General features: G+C 42.5%; 1 protein-coding gene across 1 annotated transcript; it reads left to right on the top strand.

Moving 5' to 3' along the window:
• Nucleotides 1-14,688: 14,688 nt before the first annotated feature.
• On the top strand, nucleotides 14,689-19,632 carry LOC136601747 (gephyrin-like). Its single transcript, XM_066588847.1, has 3 exons — nucleotides 14,689-14,736; nucleotides 17,359-17,455; nucleotides 19,407-19,632. Exons 1-3 carry the CDS (start codon nucleotides 14,692-14,694, stop codon nucleotides 19,538-19,540), a joined length of 276 nt encoding a protein of 91 aa, XP_066444944.1. The 5' UTR covers nucleotides 14,689-14,691; the 3' UTR covers nucleotides 19,541-19,632.
• The last annotated feature ends 2,448 nt before the right edge of the window (nucleotides 19,633-22,080 follow it).

Raw genomic sequence — 22,080 nt, 5'->3', positions numbered from 1 at the left:
TGAGCTGCTGGCATTAAGATATGCATCATGTGACTACATTGGCTTTGATATGGCACTTCGGTCATGTGATGCAGTATTCGGATAACTTCTTATTGGTTGGGGTTTTAATCCTTTGGTTTCCGGTTTGGCGTTACCGATGGGATCTAAGGCATCCTACTATTATTTAGGACTATCCTTATTTTTAGAGTAGGTGGGAGGAAGGAATCTCCGGATGTTGGTGTAATACACTACTTAGATGATTGTTGTTTATGGGGCATCAGGGTAATGAGGGGTGCACAAGTTTTAGAGGGCATGTGGTCAGGATGGAGGATTTTGGGGGTGCTGCTGGCGAACGGAAAAAATCCCATGGCCATGTACTCGGTTGGAATTTTTAGGTATTCAATTGATAGCATTGTGATGGTTGTTCTAATTGCCAATGTCAGGGGTGTATAGTTTATGGGTTTAATTAGTCAGACATTACGTATGAAGGACGATTACATGGAGGGAGTGCAGTAAATGGTCCCTGGTCAATGGATAATGGCGATCACATAAAAATATTTTAAAAAGTTGAAGTTTCATCTTCCCTCACCAATGCGATCGGTGAGAGAAAATGAAACTTTTTACCGGAGGCCCGCATATTTGAACCCCAACGTAATCCTTCTCCATGGACCTTTCTGGCTTCTGCGCATGCGACCGCCAGCAAAATGCCAGACACATTCGCTAGAGCCAGGGAGCCCGGGAAATTTAAAATCTCCTTGCTCCCGGCAATCAAAGGTCATCGAGAGCCTGGAGCAGTGACCAGGGGCCTCGTTGAGCGGTCCCCGGTCACCTGATAAAAAAGGAAGCGATCTACCTCAGGCCAGTCTTATACGACTGGATAGAAATTTCCGACTCCACATGCGTCTGATTTGCGGTAATACGCGGATGAATCAAATCAATGGATTACGCAATTCTCCACAGACTAGAGGGTCGGAATTACGTAATCCACTCGCAGAAAACAGAACACTGCATGTTCTATTTTATCACGGATATCCGTGACATAGAGTCCATTGTGCTCCATGGTCACGTATAAACCCACAACTCATACGCAGTTATATTATGTACGGGCTGCGGGTACCCGTGTCATTCCTAAGCGACAGCGCAGGAAATACAAACAAAAAATGGTGTATTACACATGGCTGCCTGTGTAAGTATGCAGTTATGCGCAGTACATTACACGGCCATATGTAGCGCCACAGCCAGGCACACAGCTGGGATCCGCTGCGGGCCTTCACAAGCGGATTCTACATACAGCCGTGTGAGCCTGGCGTTATTCAGACCGCTACCAGTAATACGTAATTTACAAGAAGCCCTGGCAACTCTCACCTTCCTGCAGTTCCAGGAGCAGCTTGTTCAGCGCCTTCTGTGTGAGACCGCCGCACCTCACCAAGATTACAAAGCCTCACAGACCACCACTTTCTACACCCCATCCCTGCCGCTGAGGTCAAGAAATACCCCCCAAAAAAGCATGGGAGGAGGAGGGATACCTCATGTTTAAATGCCCCATGTGCCCATCCCCAGCAGCCTCTGTAATTACCCTTGTCTTCGGACACGCCACACAGTTTACATTATTACTTTTGTCTAAGATTTTACAATGGCGCCATCTGCTGGCTAGAGCCAGTACTGCGATGTGTGACATGCTGGAGAGGCCCCCCGACAACAGAGCGGCCAGTAATATACAGTAAGAATACCCTGCCGGACATCTTCTGACATCGAAGCTGTACAGGCTTCAATCAGAATGTCTTCAGATGTCAGACAGTGGGTTGGAAAGCGTTAAGCATCTTTAATTCTACAGCTTCAAAATGTTCAATAAAAAATTAAATTTGAAAAAAAATCTGATCTTGATATTTTTTCACTGTTTGGGTTAGTGTGCTAAGCAGCCCTGGTGTTTCTCTACTCTACCTTGGATTTCAGGTAGGAGGATATATGGCACCAATTTTAGCCTTTGTGTTGTAGATGTCCAGTCTGTCATCTAGTGGTCCCGACACGATAAGGAAATCTATGCATAGACTCTGCATCTCCTGCTATCAACCTCTCCCGATTATTTGTGAGACTCATACTCCACCACAGGAGGATTTTTTTCAACCTCTGAGGCAAATCATTTATTTGGCCTAGTTTAAATCTAACTTTAAAGTTAAAAGATTCAAGCCTAAGCAATTCAATCTGCGGCCCAGAACTTGAGCCATAAAGTCCAGAGGGAGGTTCCCGACACTGCTGCGGTGCGGGCCAATAATCTTGCTGTATCCGCTTCGCAGATAAATTTTCCTGCCTAGCCTATCTCCTGCACAATGTCTAATTCTTCTGGCGAAGAGACAAAAGACTGCTGCAATGTAGTTGCTTGGCAGATTCGCTGGTGGCCCTATCGAACCAGGTAAAGACAAAAACAGGTTGTAGTGCCGAACCCTCTGCCCCAAAGGAAACTTTGGCTAGGGATTCAAAATTTTTGGCTCCTGCCTCCCTAAAGAACGAGGCATCAGCCATAGGCACTACTGGTAAAGACGAAATGATACAAGATATCTAAATGCTTTTGTTTGGTGAAGTGTTTGCTGGGAAGGTTTCATTCCCTAGCTAAAAGGTCCTCAAATTCTGTATGGGAAGGGAAGACCTTTGGGCGTCTGAAGGTAAAGGTTTTCTCAGATGAAGTATGTGTCAGACCCTTCAGGTGAAGGTTCACTTTCACTGCAAGTATTAGGCTACCAACCAGAGAGGAGAGTTTAGAGACCTGTTCCTCATTCAAGTCCAAATCCAAGTGAGACTCAGATAGTTCGGCTTTAACGCGATGGCGATGTAGGGGTGCTTGAAGATTGCTTTGAACTAGTAGGCCTAACCTACTTCCAGGACCTACCACCGGAAAGGTACGCATGGGGAAATAGTCATTGTTTGTTACACACTGTGGCAGTAGACAGTGCGGTCCAGCCTGTGTATAATAGCATTGGACGTCAGAATTGATGGCAGCGTTTGAAGGGTTAACAAACCCCGATGAGCAGCACTGCTTCTCAAGGCTATTGTGGGCGGGTATCGGCTGTAAAAAATAGCTGACACCTGCATGGTATAGAGCGGGATCGACCCGTGATCACCCTCCATTACACACCTTGAACCTCCAGGATGTAACTATATGCCCTGCAGTGGTATGGGGTTAATGGTTATAGCGCACATTCTGATGCATGGAATGCATTAGTTACATCATCCTGCAATACTAAAGAGGAGCGGTTGTGTATAGAGTGTACTTCATTTGTGAATTTACAATGAAGGCCTATATACTGGACACAAATATGAATCCTTCCACACAAGAGAGAAGAACCCAACAACAAAGCAGGACTGATAGAAGAAATGAATGACAAGTCATGTAATGAGATATCAAATACATTGTCTCAGGTCTTTAGAATGTTATGTACAGAATATACAGATGGGGGGGGGGGGCACAGTTATTCAGGATGTGTGTATGGGGGCGCTGAAGAGTCAGTTCCACTCATTGCGATACTGTTCTTGTCACTGAGGGCTCTGGTCACGGTGCTGGCAAGGGAATGCAGAACTTTTCTGGACAACCTCATTCTACCGTCGGTCGGATCACGGCCAAATTATTTCACTGGTTAGATAAGGAACAGACCGTTATCATTTCACACTGTTACCTGCAAGGAAACAAAAACCGGGCAGGACATGATTTGTATTCGCTCTACTTATAGTAAATCTCCATGGTCAAACTATTGTATGTAATCACATGAAGAACCCTAAAAGAGAAGGTATATGTTTGCCTAAACTTGTGTGATCCCAGCGGGGTCTACATTCACTTTATGTAGATTTACTTCTCGAAGTTTGAGAATGGTCCAAGGCTGGACAGAAGCTTCACCTGAGGCTGAGATTCCTCACTGACAGATTAATAAACAGGGGTCATATTTGAGGGCGGCATTCATCTTCTTAGTCTACAGTCACATTTGCATTGGGGATTCCATTTTCCTTCTCTGTTTATGCAAGCTGAAAAAGGGAATCCTCTGGACAAATGGTTCAATGACCGAATGAACCCCATTGACTATAATATGGGTTCTGCTTGGCTCTTGCAGACATTTCATGTTGGATCTGCGCTGGAACTGAGCGGGATGATTAAACACAATGATAAGTGAACGAGCTCACAATGACTGTTAGTCCTGCTGAATCTCATTCTGTTATTGGCTTTTGTTTAAACCCAACAATTATCTTCACTTTCGCTCATTTGAACCATTTTTTGATGGATATCGTAATAAGGCAGCATTACTCAGAGCATCGTACTATTCCTGGCAGCCCTACTGAGTACTGCAGCATTGTCGCATTCACGTCAATGGGACGGCTAGAGATAGTCGAGCTCTTGTGTCACGGTTTTCTATTGTAAACAGAAGTGTGAACCAACACTTGGCATTATTGGAGCGTGTCTGCACTTGGGTTGTGTAGGATGATCTTGGATCACGTGTACCGTCATTACATATATTACAAGGAGCAGACTGGCTGTATGTTTATTACTAAATCTATAGCCTATATATGATTCTATCTATCGCTCTCTATCTATCTATCTATCTATCTCGCGCTCTCGTCTACCTATCGTGAGCTGCTGGGATTTCCTGGCAAAGTTTCCATTTGAGTTAATACTACTGATATGAGCAGAGATCCCAATGATAAACTCTTTCCCACACAGTTTACATATTACTAACTAGAGGTATAAATGTGAGGTTCTTGGCGCACATTTTATTCCAATTGTGCGAGCCCATCTGCCCCGTCACGGCGACCTCATTCAGATGGGTCCCTACACTAAGACTAGATTTGTAGAAGAGGAGATACTCAGATGTGGCATGTGTCACTTCTCCATGTGGCTCATGTCATCCTCTGTCAGAGCACAGAATCACATTGTCCTCTATATGCATCAATATGATGCAGAACCTTCTAATAACTGATCTAGTTTGCAGTTGTTACACTGCACACATTGTATCTATACACTTCTAGGTGGCTTTTATTCTACATTATGTGCTTCATTCCAGCAGGAGCCTTGCTGTATGCTACCTTATATAATAACACATGGACAGATAATACTGATGTGAGTGACTATACAGGTAAAGTATCACACTGCTATGGTAAAGCATTCCCCGGGAATATATAACTAGCTGCTAGATAACCCGTCACTAGAGCTCTAACCTGTTATCCTCATCTATGATCAGGAGCATCTTTACACTGTGCGCCCCCTGCAGGGCAGAACCAGAGATCAGCGCTCAGGATTCTGTAGGGTCACAGTGATGATATAAGAAGGTCAGAGCGCATGTAGTGATCAGTTATGTATCTGCTATATAAATGCTACTTACATATAACCAGAGAATCCCTATAAAGCCGACCAATTACACTGGAGATCTCCTGTTCTACATATACAGTGTCAGTATAGGGACCCATCTCCATAAGGGGCCCTGGAGGGCCTGATGGGAAGAGAAATGTCATTTACATCCTGCTCTGCTTATTTAGTGACAATACTGAGTGTAATTGGAAGGCTTTGTCCATTGCAGCTTGTCCTGTATTCTGCTTCTTCTGTACGGTCAGTCACATCAGGGTCAGAACTTATCACATAATACAGTCACATAAACATTAACAGGATACAATAAGAAGCTTATACTGAAGATACTACTATTATCTCAAGCAATTAACAATACATTATACTTTATTATATATACTGTGTACATATATACAATGACATTAACATAACATTAATTACATTGAAGAGCATCACATATACACATATTCATATAATATCCATACAGGCATAAATATACACATTACCAATGCAAACAATATATACATTAAATATATAACATGAATACATTTGTGGGCACCAATCATATATACAGATATTGATGTGCTAATGCAATACACAGAAACATTAACAGGATATAGAAACATATCACATATGTATTACAGAATTATTAGTACATGGATGTGTATGCATATATAGATACTCACAGTCTTCAGATGTGAAGGCAGCCTAACTCATGGGAGAGATGCTTTTGTTACCATTATACTCTATACATATATTATATGACAGAAATAATAGTACACAGATGTATATGCATATATAGGTACATATACACTTTTATATACTCAGTCTTCTGGCTCCCTAAGGATATAACATAAATACATGCGTGGGCATCAATCATATATACAGATATTGATGTGCTAATGCACGGAAACATTACCAGGATATAGAAACATATCACATATATATTACAGAATTAATAGTACACGGATGTATATGCATGTATAGATACAGTTACACTTATATATACTCACAGTCTTCAGATGTGAAGGCAGCCTAACCCATGGGAGAGATACTTTTGTTATATATTATATACATGGACATCAGTATATCCAAACTTTATATAAAAATAAACAGGCATAACACCAAAAAGTAAAGTACAAATATTATACGTATAAACACTGTGTGCACATTATGTGTAGATTGTGTATAAATATATCTAAAACATGTGGACATTTATAATATGTACAGACATTGCAATATTAATAATACATACACAAACACTATATACAAGAATATGTTATGTACATTGCATATGATATTACCACCATGAATATAAATTACATATGTGGACATTGCAGAATATATATACACCATTATATACATGCAGACAGTATATACAAGCAGAACAAATGAGTATTCAAAACAGGTTGTAATGCTAATGATTAACATATGTTTACGCCTTAAGGTGTAGGTTACAGACGTGCTACTATTCAGACGTGTGATTTCAAAGACACAAAAAGAATGAAACTACTAGCAGACATGTATGTGATAATGCCTCATGTCCACGGACACGCACGGTTTCAAAGTGTGGAATCCCGCAGTGGTTTCCACCTGTGCCCAAAGCCATGAGGCCTAAAAAACATTTTCTTACTTGTCCGAAGCCAGTGTGGGTCTTTTCTGTCCACGGCCAGATCTTCTTTCTTCTGCACTGCGGGTGCGCTGTGCTTTTTTTTTAACATTTCAATCTCCTGTTTTCCCGCGGATCTGCTGCACATCCACAGTGTCAGCTTCAATGGAAGCCGTCAGTGCTGGATCCACAGAAAAATGGAGCATGCTGTGATTTTTTTTTTTCCTGCATGTACGATTTGCATGCCAGGAAAAATTGACATCCACATGGTTTTAGTTATTTTGTAGTGCTAATGCATCCCTATGGGTGGCTTGATTTGCGGATCTCTCGCATGGGTGCCTCATGAGAACGAGGTGTGGGGGTACATAGAAAAACATTGCACATACAAGCATATAATATTAAACACGTTAACTATTTAGCTGCTGCTTATGCTAGCAGGGTGCTATATCTTGCCCAGGCTAGGAGACTTAATACATGTGTCCCCTTATTCATTTTAACTATTTAGCTGCTGCTTATACTAGCAGGGTGCTATATCTTGCCCAGTCTAGGAGACTTAATACATATGTCCCCTTATTCATTTTAACTGTTTAGCTGCTGCTTATACTAGCAGGGTTGTATATCTTGCCCAGGCTAGGATACTTAATACATGTGTCCCCTTATTCAGATGAAGTATTTAGCTGCTGCTTATACTAGCAGGGTGCTATATCTTGCCCAGTCTAGGAGACTTAATACATATGTCCCCTAATTCATTTTAACTATTTAGCTGCTGCTTATACTAGCAGGCTGCTATATAATAAATATATGCTTTGTATTATGCTTTCAGGGACTTATATTATGTGGGGATCTTTTTAATGTAATGTGTTTTTATGATTTGTGTATTTCTGTGTTTTTCACATTATTATACTTACCTGGCTTCCCATTGATCCCTATTATGAACTCATCTTGTCCTTTGGCTTCGGTCATGTTCTCTTGGCATCACTTGCTTTCAGCTCTATATCAACAAAATAATTTGATATTTGTGACTGATAGGCTGTGATTGCTGTGATATATCTATACGAGAGGCCACATTGACACGTAACCATAGAAAGCAAGAGAAGACCTCTATATCCTCAGAGATAAAGACCCAAAATAGGACTTACAAGTGAGGAGCCTGCGGGCAGCAAATGCCCTCCATAGGGAATAAGTGCTCGTTCACCTGGGCGTATTCACACAACATAAAACCCACACAAATTTTGCATGCATAATCCTCAGTAAATAGAACCCATTGATCTCAATTTCATGCAATCTGCGATCGCGTGAAAAATCTGCAACATGACCTTTCCTGGTGTCATTTGTGCACCGCAAGAGCCTATTGAAATCAATCCACTCAACATTTGTGTGCGCAAACATGTGGCAAATAGATGCCAAAGCCGGCAAAATAAGCGGGCATCAGTGCATTCCAGTCACACAAAATGCTGCGTATTTCTGTGGCTGAAATGCCCTTACGCCCGTGTGAATGAGCCCCAAACACAGGACAACTATAGATCTTCTACTCGAGCTTCCAGTATAGATCTCCATCACATGTCTACTAGTACTGAATGGAGAGAAGAACATCACCCACCAATAACTGACTGCACACAACTGACAACTTTCAATTTGATGACCAGCAATCCTATTGGTGGTCGTCTCCTGACGTTACTATGGCAACATAAACAATTTATAAGGAAATACCTCTATGTCATGAGACAGCATGTACATTTACTATCTATATAGGATTGCTATTATGACGCCTATTTTCCATAAAGAATAAAACTATCAGGTAATTGGTAGTTTTGAGTTCAAGTAAAATATATTAATAAATCTATATTTTATATATGATACTGCATTTCATGTAACGCTACAGCACAGTGCACCTCCTCCCCCTCCATGCGGACTCTATAACCCAGTTCCCATCTACTTACTGTATTGTTGGATGAAGAAGCGATGTATCATTTCCTCTGGTCTCAGATGTGCCTCCACCTCTTCAGAGTCAGTGCTGTTGTTCAGGTGGCAGAGAGAGTGATGTCATACCACTTATGGCAGATGTCTTGGTTACGATGAGGTCACAACACTGGAGTTCTGTAAGTGCTTAAAGAGGTATTCCAGTAATATAAAGTTACTCATAGGATAGGGCATAACTAAAGTTACAATCAAAATTATCCCCCCCCCCCCTGCAAATTAGGCTTGTCAGATTTAAGAACTTACGGCTGTTTGTAAAACTCAATCAAATAAAAGCAATTTAAATAAATCTACACAACTGATATAAAAGTGGTTTCTCCAAGTTGAAGATAGAATGCCACTTTTAAAACCTCCTGCAGTCTGAGAAGTATTCAGCCCCTTCATGACGAGCGTCTTTAGGGCTTATTCAGACGACCGTATATCGGATAGGTATTCATGAGAGGGGGCAGGGCGGGGCGGGGACAGAGCTAAGTTTCGAGACCTAGCTCTGCCCTGCCTCGCCCCTCCCTTTGCAAATAGTGCCGAGGGGTGGAGAGGGCGTGGGAGCTCAGTGCACTACTCCCATCTCTTCCAGCCTCCTCCCCCTGCAGAGAGGGACACCGTATATTGGCCGGGCGTGAATACCTGGCCAATATACGGTCGTCTGAGTAAGCCCTTAGGCTGTATTTACACCAGCGGTAATAATCCAGGGGTTCTGTGTTGTTGCGCCGCGCACAGAACCTGCGTGTTTAAAGAACCAATTATTTTCAGTGGATTCGCTCTCATCCAGCAATGTTTCGCTCGTACCAATACAGTGAAAGTGAAAAATCACAGTTTGTCTTATTTTTGGGTGATTTTGTCTGCAAGGATCACCCAGTATTCTGTAGAGGAGACAAAAATACTGCATTAGACTCATCTGCAAATGCAGTTCTCATGAGTTTGATGTGTTTTTCCATTTTAACTATTGAAGGCATGAGCAATTGTTTTCATGAGTGACAAACACGTTCAGCGATGCAAATCGCACGTTTTTAAAGGGGAAGCGCATTGCAGAAGCCTGTAAATCTGCGGTTTACGAGTGCGATATAGGTCTGAGTTATCACACTTGCCTGTGTACATATAACCTCATGCCCCATTTACATGAAACAACTGTCGGCTAAACGATCTGCGCGAACATGTGACATCACCGCTGGTTGTTTGCGCTCGTGCAGAACGTTTAGACAGGCAGATCATCACATTCTGTGAGAAGCACGGAGCTTTCCTTGTCTATAAAAAGTAATAATCTCTTCTCTTAGGCCCAATGCCCATGGACGGACTTTTGCTGCGGAATTCGCAGTCAGACGCCCGCCGCGAAATCCGCAGCAATGTCCGTCCATTGACATGCAATGTTAAAAGATTCTTCCCTGCCCACTAGCGGAAATTAACTGTGATTTTCCGTTTGCGGGGGTGAGTCGCAGCAGGTTCTATTTAGTGCAGAAAAACGCACAGACAGTTTCCATTGCAGTCAATGGAAGCTGACCGGCCGTCAGCACTTTCGCAGTAGTATCGCAGGAATCCGTGTTAGAGCCCAGCGCTGGCGCGTTACGCCCTGCCCCAGCCGAAACACTCGTAGCGGATCCGGATAGGCGAGTATAGAGTCTCTGGGGGTCACCAGGTCTGATTCCGCTGTGAGATTTCGCAGTCGGATTCCGACCCGGCCGCGGGCAGGAGGACTTACAGGGGTTTTCCAGGGAAATACTATTGAAGATCTTTCCTCGGGATATCAATAGTTGATCGGCTGGGGTCTGTTAATGGGTGTCTCTCGTCTACCCATCTCACACCTACCGCCTCCCACCTACCTGTCTCACATCTCGCATCTATAGTCTATGCTTATTTAACCCCTTCAGTTCTGTGTAAATGTCTCTTCTCAGAGTCAGTGCTGACATTTTCACTACAGGATACGGTTTACTAGTAGATACATGACTATAAATGTGCTTTCAGGCCAGCTGTCACCTTTCTGTTCAGCGGCTCACTGTAAATAGATGTTTCTCATATTCTATTATATACACACAATTTTACAATCTCCTGTAATTGATGCTTATGTCTTCCGTTCCGAAGCAAGTGTGTGCATAGAGCTGTATAAAAATGAGAAATCAGTACGGTATGTAATCTTTAATCCTTAAAAGGAAGCTGTCACTAGGTTCATGCCACCCAAACCCACGGGCAGCATGAACCCAGGACAGAGATGCCCATTTGGCATGTGTCTTGTTTTATTCTGAACCGCTGCTGCGCTACAGAAAGAAATCTACTTAGAAGTTTGACGCAACACTCAAGTGAGGGGGCCGAGCCGCAGCGGGCGCTCCTTGCCGGTAGTATCCAGCCTTGGCAGATCTTCTCCTTGCTTGTGTATATTGAGTATTATTTTTGTATACCATGTGTGTTATCGGTGGGGAAACTCATTTAATATATTCTGTAAGGGAAAGGAGTATAGATTGTATATTCTCTAAATGTTGTTGGGCTAATTATGCATCTGTCAGACCCGTCTTACATATTTAATCTTCCCTCTCAAATGCTCTTGTTTTATTTCTAGTTGCATAAAAAGAAATCCTGCAGATCATGAATAGAACCATCTCAAAGCCAAGAGAAACCCAGAGAGAAAACAGTCCTGTAACCGGTAATACATGTATAATATTAAAGTGCAGTGCTAAATGGAAGCCAATTAAAGTCTAGTGAAGTAGAATACTTCACAAAGATCTGTTACCGGGTCGGAGGGAGAAGGGGGTATATAACCTGCAGTTGTTCTCTGCCGTCCCTCTGATCCATTGGTTCTGGGTACTGTTTTTGGTTGTCTAAGGTGGCTGATATAACCTGCTATACCTGCTCTCTGATTGGCCAGCACTGATCACATGAGCAACACTGGTCAATCAGAGAGCAGTGCACAGTATACATTAGATAGTTAGAAAACTGCAACAGCCATCTTGGGCGCCTGAAAAATGTGACCTGGAATTCGTGAATCGGATAGATGGCAGAGAAGAACAACTGCAAGTAATATACCCTCCTTCAGTCCAGGGTAGAAGTTTGGTCCTGAAACCAGAGGGTTGCTATAAAGCACTAATCTCAGGATTGTCTTGGCACCTATCCACAAAATAGGTGCCGAAAGTCTGATTGGTGAGGGTCTCGCCACCGAAACCAGCACTGATGCCAAGAACAGGGTCGCCGTATCCGCCTCTCCTGGTGCATGAATGAAGGTGCGGATGACTGTTTGCTTCTGCTCAATTCCTTTCAATCGGGCTGCCGGAGAAAGCTCAGGACAAGCACTTAAGCAGGACCACAGAATGTAATGGACTGGCATTGTACATGCTCAGCCGCCACACTAGTCAAGCTGCTCCTCACTGCGGGGTTTGAAGTGAGCAGCAGAGAGGGACACGGGATTGGCGTTTTTGGGATCGGTGGGTGTCCCAGTGGTGAGATTCGCGCTGCTGATCAGACTTTATCAACTGTTCTGTGGATAGGTGGTCGGTCCGTTCTGGAAATACCCATTTACAACTAAAAAAACAAGTCCTCCTAGCCAATGTTATATTCCAGTACCGGCCTGTGGAAGTGGTTTTATCCTTCCACTTAGTAGACATTGCTGAGTAGTTTGTAAACCCGATCACTAAACTGAATCATAAACTAATGCTTAATTTTCTAGAATTTTTTTTCAGCTCTATGCTGAATTAGGGGAAAAAAGCTATTCATACTTTGATCTGTTGCTCTTAAGAAGCTAGTGGTACACTTGATGGATGAACTGTACTTTTCCCGCAATATCATGGTAGAAATTGTTACCATTTCTGCTTCGTTTTCTAGACACTGTCCAAGCGCCGTTGTCCAAGAGAACCAGATTTGTTGGACCTGGAGGATATCATTTTAAAAAAACCTTCAAGCTGAAACAGGTGAGTGACACAGCTTCACCCCTTTGTGTATTATGGCTTGGTGGGTCTGAGGTACTTAGAGGAGGGACCGTTGTCTGAGATTGTCCATCCATTAGGCCGCCATATGATTACCATGTATTACGTGTGTTCTGTATGCCCGTATGAAAGGTGGTAACTCGCAGGCAATTAATCGCATTGCCTTACGCAGTTCCTCTCAAATTAGCGTATCGGAATTGTGTAATACATGAGCGCAAAACAGAACGCAGCATGTTGTATTTTTGCCACATATATGCACATGATAGAGCCAATACGTGTATATATATATATATGGGCTTGTATATACACATACCCATATGCAATTACATTGGGGTGAGCGCCCCCTAAGGTAGATTGGTCAGTTTTAAATGTGTTAGTGGTAACCCTTACTAGGCTGTAAAGAAAGGGTGAGTCAGGGTGATGATGGGGAATGTATGTCTGCTTAACAATTGTGTTTTATTAATGGTGTCATGTCTGAGCTGAGGTAGCTGAGCTCTGAGGTGACTCGGCGCTGCTCTGAGGTGACTGAGCTCTGAGGTGACTGAGCGCTGCGCTGAGGTAACTGAGCTCTGAGGTGACTGAGCGCTGCACTGAGGTAACTGAGCGCTGCAGGAGACTGTTCTGAGGTAACTGTCCACTGTCAGCTCTGAGGTAACTACTGCTTGGTATCTGTCAGCTGCGAGATAACTGACCGCTGTATGCAGACTGTCGGCTGTGGGGTAACCGGAGGATGAGGCTGTGATGACCGGAGGAACAGAGATGGTTAATAATGGTTACTGGGAGGTTGGTGTTTCCTCAGTGTAACTAGTTAGGTGGTTGTTAGACATCCTTGGGGTGCCTCACCACCTGGATGTAACTAGTTAGGTGGTTGTTAGACATCCTTGGCGTGCCTCACTACCTTGGTGTAACTAGTTAGGTGGTTGTTAGACATCCTTGGGGTGCCTCACTACCTGGATGTAACTAGTTAGGTGGTTGTTAGACATCCTTGGGGTGCCTCACCACCTGGATGTAACTAGTTAGGTGGTTGTTAGACATCCTTGGGGCGCCTCACTACCTCGGTGTAACTAGTTAGGTGGTTGTTAGACATCCTTGGGGCAACTCATTACCTCGGTGTAACTAGATAGGTGGTTGTTAGACATCCTTAGGGCGCCTCACTACCTGGATGTAACTAGTTAGGTGGTTGTTAGACATCCTTGGGGTGCCTCACTACCTTGGTGTAACTAGTTAGGTGGTTGTTAGACATCCTTGGGGTGCCTCACTACCTCGGTGTAACTAGTTAGGTGGTGGTTAGACATCCTTGGGGCACCTCACTACCTTGGTGTAACTGGTCAGGTGGTTGTTAGACATCCTTGGGGCGCCTCACTACCTCGGTGTAACTAGTTAGGTGGTTGTTAGACATCCTTGGGGCACCTCACTAACTCGGTGTAACTAGTTAGGTGGTGGTTAGACATCCTTGGGGCACCTCATTACCTCGCTGTAACTAGTTGATGAGGTCACTGTCATGTGATCAGGGGCGGAGCATGTAACTCACCGACAGACGGGTGGTCGTTAGTATTTTGATTGTTTTTTCAATCAACATATGTAATGCCTAATAAATTAACCCATACAAGGGAAAGCATTGGTTTTACTAGTCGCGCTATGGTCTTGAAGGGGTCCAGCTCGAAAAAGGCCTTATTGATCAGAACTTACCGTGCATTCACAAGGTTAAAGGGAAAAATCTATTTCTACATCTTACAAAATCAAATGTGGATTCTGGAGTAAAAGCCTGAACGTGTTACACATAATTTACGTTGTTTACTACCTGCCTTCTCCTGATTAATGGTATTTGTCTTCCATTCACTCTAGGCAACCCTGTGTCAGCAGTAGTTACCTGTAATCTTTTTGTCGTACCAGCACTAAGAAAGATGCAGGGAATCCTGGATCCAAGACCTACAATCATCAAAGCCAGGGTATTTATACCGCCCATGTTATATGGAGAGCGGAATTCGTATCTGCCGTTCCATCGCTATTTATTGCAGTCACCCCTATTAGGAAATGTTATACACCTCTAAAACAGTGTGTGTTTCATGTCCAAGTGTCTAGTGAGGCGGCTCTATACACGTACAAAGGGTCTTTATTTTGAGAATTTACCATATAAAGCAGTTATATGACTTTACATCAACATGAATGTCTCTGTATATGAAGACACAAAATAGCTGCTCAATTTCCATTACTTTGCCGCTGTTTGAAAACTTATATTGTTTTTGTTTTATAAGTAAATGTTAAAGTGACCCTCCAGTTTTCTGGACAAAATTCTGCAATGGAGCCGGAGGAGGAACGTGGGTGTGTATATTATCTGCAGTTGTTCTTCTCTGCCGTCTTTCCAATTTGCAGTTCCAGGTCCTCTTTTCGGGCATTCAAGATGGCCGATTCAGTCTTCAATCTAGCTAATCTCTACAGTGTATTGGTAGTCTTAGACTAACGATGCATTATACCTGTTCGCTGACTTGCCAATGGACAATCAGAGAGCAGTGCATTAGGTAGTTAGAAAATAGCTGTAGCCATCTTGGACAGGTGGAGCCACGGCCTGAAACTGGCAGATTGGGAGGCGTGGCATAGAAGAACAAGTGCAGGTAATTTACCCTCCACTTCGTTAGGTACAAGGACAGAATTTTGAAGGTTTACTTTAAGAGGGATTTTCAACGATGGGATGTTTCAACGGTGGGGGTATGACTGCTGGGACCCCCAGTGTTCCTGAGACTGGGGGACCTGCGTCCCGCTTATTTCACAGTTCAGCATACATCGTCTCGCTTCTGCAGGGAAGCAGGGAATAGAGCTGCTGGTCACACAGAACAGGCTGATTCCTCTCAACGGTGCAGGCAGATAGCCGAGTGCTGTGCTGTGTTTGCCTATATGTCTGACCTATTGAAATGAATGGAGTAGTGCCACTCCATTCATTTCAACGGGGCAGACAGAAATAGCCGAGTGCTGTGCTCGACTATTATTGTCTGCTTCATTCATTTCAAAGGGGCAAACAGCCAAGCACAGCAATCGGACGATCCCACTGATCTATCAGTTTTCACTGGATGGGTGAAAACTGGAAAAAATGTCCCATCGCCCGGAATACCGCTTTAAGGAAAAACTCCAGGTAAATGTGTATGTGATTAAGGCCGATTTCACATCGGAGACGGAGGTTCAGTCGCAGATTCGGCTCAAAGTACTGGAAGAAAAAGTGCTGCATGCAGAGCTTTTTCTTTCATCTAAAGTTAGGCAGCCGAGTGGAAAACAGACGGACCTCATTATAATCAATGGGGTCTGTCTGGTGCTTGTGGTGCTGTCCAGAGAATGAGCCATTTGGTTGCGGAGATTCCCCTTTCCTGCTCCCCGAACAGAGCACAAAAGTGGAACCATGGTTGCAGATATAAAACCACCCTAACTTTACACTATACGGTCTTTGTGTTCCCCAATTTCACTACTACAATATGTTGCTAACAATTGGAGGATGTTATGTTAAAGGGGTTGTACTGTTTTTAAAAAAAAAACATTTTCGTGTACCCTATTAGGGAATTATGAGTTAACCCTTTCCAATCAACTGTCTGACAGCTTCCGACATTCTGATTAAAGCCTGAAGACGTCCGACAGGGTATTTTTACTGTATATTGTCGGCTGCTCCGTCATCAGAGCCTCTTAGGTACACCACATACTGCAGTGCTGGTTTTAGCCAGCAGGTGGCGCTCTTGTATAATGACAGAAAGAAAAAGCCTCATAGGAATCCAAAATTAGATTAGAAGAGGGCATTGAGGGTCCCTGTCTCCTGAGGAGTGGAGAGCAGTTAGAAAGAATGTCTCCTGATCTGGAGGACTTGACCTGCCCTGCATTACACAGACCTCTTACTCATTTTAATGGGCTGTGTGTAATGCTCAATTTCACCATGGCTTATTTTTGTGCTTGAAGAAACTAGTAATTTAATTGGTATGCAAGCAGAACACCAGCTCCACTTGTACGGAGTTACATCCTGTATTATTCTCCAGAGCTGCATTCCCAATTCTTCAGGTTTCATTGCCAAAATACCCTATGATTTATTACTGGATGTATGTCTGGATATATATTGGCATATTTGGGAAATGTGATTTTCACATCAGGCACTGAATAGTTTCACTGCATCATAGGAGTGCAATGGGGACCAGCAGAATTATGGGCACAGCTCTTGATTATAATGCAGACTGTAAGTCATGATCAGTACAAGATAAGTAATGCTATATATTTACAAAGTCCTCTTTAGACCATTCCTTTTTGTTAGAAGGGACCCTCATTAAAAATAAGCTAATCCCAGTTTGTCCAACTGCTGGACCCCAAGCAAACCACTGGAATCTATGAGGGAAAAGACAGCAAGGGGAACTTCTACACTTGTCCATTGCTATCAGTGGCATGTCTGTGTAATACATAGATGTGTCTGTTTTTTCAGATGCTCCTAGCTGCCGCTCTTCACTCTCGTAGATGGTATTTAAAGTTGGACAGATGATTGAAATACAACAAGAAAAATAGGTGAATATGACTGAATATAGGAGAACATTTTCTTTTCTGTCTTGCAGTTATCTTGTGATGTAAAGTTGGATCCTCGCCCAGAGTACCATCGCTGCATACTTACGTGGCATCACCAAGAGCCACTGCCTTGGGCACAAAGTACAGGTCTCTATTGACTACATATAACTGGACACTTCTATCAGTTAGGTTGTAATGGATATTTTAATAACATTGCCATCAACTTGATAATATAACTAGCAGATATCACACAGTCAGAAAGTGCCATGGCGGGGTGCCCACCCCTACAGCTTCTAACAAAAAATAACTGCATAACCGGTAATGGAAGCCACCATTTTCTTTTCTTAGGGTAGCTTTTCACAGGATGACTTTCGGGTATGTAAGCGTTCGAAAGCCATTCCAACAACTAAGACTTCTGTACTTTCACACAGGAGCGATAGTCGTTCAGTTAATGGAGGCGAAGCGCGCTGGAGATCTCTTCCAGCTGTCAACCTCCGTTTACTGTGAACAAACAGTTGTTCAATGAGAACTCACTAGTTGCTTTGTTACACTTAGCCAAAACAAAATGATCAATGAGCAATTTCTCGCTCAATCGAATCCTGCGTTATTGCACAGAAAAACTATCAGTCAAAATTGCTAGTTCGAACGATTTTTCAGCCAATAGTTGGCACAGGTGAAGCCACCCTTAGGCTCCTTTTAGACTTGTAAAGGTTGATTTCTATTAGCCCTGCAAGGAAGAAGAGGGATTTGAATGGAAATATGCTGGTGGATGACTCGCTATAAAGCAAAAAGAATTTATCATATCAGTCATGGAAGAAGTAAAAAAAAAAACTGACCAAATGGTGGCAAGAACCATTTTTAGGAAAGGTTCCTATAGCTTGCTTGTATGGTAAAGCGTTAACAGTCGATGTGGCAAAACATTGCAAAAAGAACAGGCGTGGTGCATAATATGGTGTAAAAATACATTGGGATGAAATGGAAATCCGCTGGCTCTATTCTATATTGTATCATCAGGAGATCTGAAAATCCTTTAGCTGGAAACCTGACCTTGATTGCCAAACAGACATTACTCAACCCGTCACCACAATAGATGACCACTAAGGGTCCCACTACCTACATCAAGAAAGTCAGAGGAGTCAACTTGAATTATACACAGTATATTGTACCTTACATTGTTTTAGTTTTTACTTTATGTTCCTAAGGACCAAAAAAATGGATGCCAGGTTTGGAAAATCTTTTTATAGTTCCCATAAATATCATAGAATCGTGGATTTGGAAGGGACCTCCATGGTCATCCGGTCCAACTCTTTGCTCAATGCAGGATCACTAAATCATACCAGACAGATGTCTGTCCAGCCTCTGTTTGAAGACTTCCATTGAAGTAGAACTCACCACCTCCCGTGGTAACCTGTTCCACCCATTGATCACCCTGACTGTCGAATATCTAATTTGTGTCTCCTCCCTTTCACTTTCATCCCATTGCTTCTAGTCTTTCCTTGTGCAGATGAGAATAGGGCTGATCTCTCTGCACTGTGACAACCCATCAGATATTTGTAGACCGCTATTAAGTCTCCTCTCAGCCTTCACTTTTGCAAGCTAAACATTCCCAGATGCTTTAACCGTACCTAACAGGACATGGTTTGCAGACCGCTCACTATCCTGGTAGCTCTTCTCTGAACTTAATCCAGTTTGTCTATTTTTTTTTAAATTGGGGTGCCCAGAACTGGACACAGTATTCCAGCTGAGGTCTGACTAAGGAAGAGTAGAGGGAGATAATTACCTCATATGATCTAGACTCTATGCTTCTCTTAATACATCACAGAATTGTGTTTTTCATTTTTGCTGCTACGTCACAGTGTTGACTCATGTTCAGTCTGTGATCTATTAGTATAGTCAACTACTTCCTCCAGACCCTAAAGACGAATAACCCATCACACTAGAAGGTTAATCATTAGCCACTAGGTAGAGTAAGCTGATTAATGAACCAGTCTTTACATTACGTCGACTGATCCAGACACCAAGAACTCCCATATAGGAAATGTCCATTGTCATCTTGTCTTACGAGGAGTGTGCTAACGTCTATGTCTTCTCCACGCAGGTAATCAGATGAGCAGTCGCCTGATGAGTATGCGCAGTGCCAATGGACTGTTGATGCTACCTCCAAAGACAGAGCAGTATGTGGAACTTCACAAGGGAGAGGTGGTGGATGTCATGGTCATCGGAAGGCTATGATGACAAAAGCAAGAGAGAAGCATTGATGCATGTCCACATATCATTGACTGTATCCTGTAATATGCAACGGCACAGCTAGTTTTTATGATTTGGATAAAGTTGATCAGTGTAGTCAACATCTTGAACTAAATTTCAAAAACTGACTTTGAGGAGAAAAACTGAAAAAAAAATCCCCCCCCCCCCAAAAAAAAACCTTATAAAAAAAAAACTCTTATAAAACCTTATTCTGATTATATCAAGGCAACTTTTCCTTCATTGCAATTGCTTTGTGTGTTAAAATGCTAGGTCTAATAGCAGTAGCTTTTAGTAGACAGCAGTAGATGCCTGCAAAAGTTGTGTTTCTCTCATCCTTAAAGTACAAATACTTAAGCTCTTAACCAAGGCTGTCTGCTTACTTTATACTAGCTTAGATGACACTGCTGTTTCCCTTATCAGTATGCTTCATAACCGCTTCACAAGAGAGCTCTGCTTGTTCTTTATCTTGTATAACGTGTTGATGTGCCAAGTGGTTGCATCTGGATCCAGACTCCCATCTTCTTAACAAGGAGGAGAGACGTCCTGGCAATCACTCCGCTCAGTACTATTGGGCAGTAACTGAATACCTTTTCTTTGAAAAAAAAATTGCTTCCTTAAGTGCTGACAGCCTTTTTAACCAATACATTTAAGAAATGTACAGAAAAAAAAATCAAAAACTGATCTTGTACAGATTACAGTGTACCAGCATTCATGTGGAGAAAAAGAAGCAAAGAAAATACTGAAGAACTCTGTACCATAACATTTTCTGTAATGATATTGAAACAAGATGAATTAAATCCTTGACCATTATTTAAAAAATAAATAAATAAAATCTGTTCTTCTTTTGTCCTATGTTTCCTGACTTCAAAAAAGTGTAGTAGAGAATGTACAGCGCTGCTCCATCTCCGCAGTGATGAGTTTCTTTTTACTTTTATTGCTTTACTTTTTCTGTTGTTTTCGCCGAGTACTTTTTGACGAACTTTTATAAAGTTTCCTCGTAACGATGGAAGTAAAGTTATTCAGTTTGTTGTTGCCAAATCCTATGACCAACGATATAGTTAGAAAAAACACATGGATGCCATTGTATGCTGGTTTTGAAGATACAAAAATACAGTCAGGATCTAGATGATACATTGTTTTGTTTTCTATGGAGGATGCGCCTTTTATTATTAGGAGGATGTGGGTTGGTCCAATCATATTCTGTGGTAGTGTATATGCATAATTCTTGGATTCTGCTCTTGACTTATAATTTTATTGTTTTTAGTACTGTACCAAAAAAAATGTATCCAGATGTATCCCATAAAGACATATATACTTTTGGTGTATGTTGGTAGGTAAAAGTAAAGTCCCCTGGTGCAAGCACAGAGTCATGACTGACTCCTAGGGCCACGTCACGTCATGACATTTTCTTGGCAGACCGTTTTTGCCGTGTGGTTTGCCATTGCCTTCCCCAATGTTCGTACCCATACACATTAAACTTAAGTTGATGAAAATGGACAATATCAAGCAAAATCCTCATTCATAAGGTTAAATTTAACAATCAACAATTGTTTCATCTGACAAATCGCATACACTCATCTAGTCAGATAGTTGACTGCACTGTGGTGTAAGCTGGGTGCTAGAATAGGAGTTCCATCTGATATATGTAAGTAAGAACTCTGCATTATATGGTGCCATACACGTGACCGATGTCTTCTCCTTCGTGCAATTCAGCTAATCCTTTGTGATGATATTTGATTACCAGTAACAATTGTTTGAAAAGGGTCCAAATATGTGAGTGGAATGAAATGTTACTGACTTAGGATTGCCTGTCTAATGAAACCCTCACATCTACAATTGTATGTTGGAGTACAGAGCTCTTTCTTAGACATACAGACCTTGTCTGGAAATCTTTGTCCAAGGGTGAGGCAAAAGATTCGAAGAATCATGCACAAAAGCTCATTAGTCTGTCGCCAAGTGTCATTGAACTAGTATGGCCAGTTTGAACAACTGTGGCAGCCAACACGGACTTACAAACGTATGGCTACATCTGTGAAACAATCATTCACTAGATGAAAATTTAACGACTGATCAACCACCTTCTATACGTCTTTGTACATGAGCTGACAATCTGGCATGAACGATCACATGAACACCCTTTTGCCTGACTTTTGACCTATGTAAAGCTGTACCTGATCCACCATTTAATAAGCAAACATTTGTTCAGCAGCTGGTCGCAACTTTCATGCAGCTGAACAAAATCATCGCCAGCTGCAAACCTTATGATGTCAACAAGGGATGTGGTGCCGACAGCAATGATTCTCTATGTGGGACAAACGATTAGTCCTGCAGAAGGTTTGAATCAGCTTATGCAAAGGCTTGGTATACAAGTGCCAATGATTTGGCGCTTGGCTACCGGAGCAAATTGCTCCATGCAAAATGCACTTAAAGAGCCTCTGTCTTCAACTGTTGGCCCCATGAACTGTATAATGGGCCTCAAAGATAAAGGGACGGGGGATCAGGTAAGATGCTTTTTATAGCCACAG

The sequence above is a fragment of the Eleutherodactylus coqui genome, unplaced genomic scaffold, assembly GCF_035609145.1.
Source record: "Eleutherodactylus coqui strain aEleCoq1 unplaced genomic scaffold, aEleCoq1.hap1 HAP1_SCAFFOLD_43, whole genome shotgun sequence".
NCBI lineage: Eukaryota > Metazoa > Chordata > Amphibia > Anura > Eleutherodactylidae > Eleutherodactylus > Eleutherodactylus coqui.
This window is presented reverse-complemented; position numbering and strand designations above follow the sequence as displayed.

What these genes read in the sequence shown, in the direction of transcription:
- LOC136601747 (XM_066588847.1), top strand. Translation starts at nt 14,692, where the DNA reads ATGCAGGGAATCCTGGATCCAAGACCTACAATCATCAAAGCCAGG. An exon ending in CTACAATCATCAAAGCCAGG is followed by an intron (nt 14,737 to 17,358) that starts GTATTTATACCG and finishes TCTGTCTTGCAG; the next exon opens with TTATCTTGTGATGTAAAGTT. An exon ending in GCCTTGGGCACAAAGTACAG is followed by an intron (nt 17,456 to 19,406) that starts GTCTCTATTGAC and finishes TTCTCCACGCAG; the next exon opens with GTAATCAGATGAGCAGTCGC.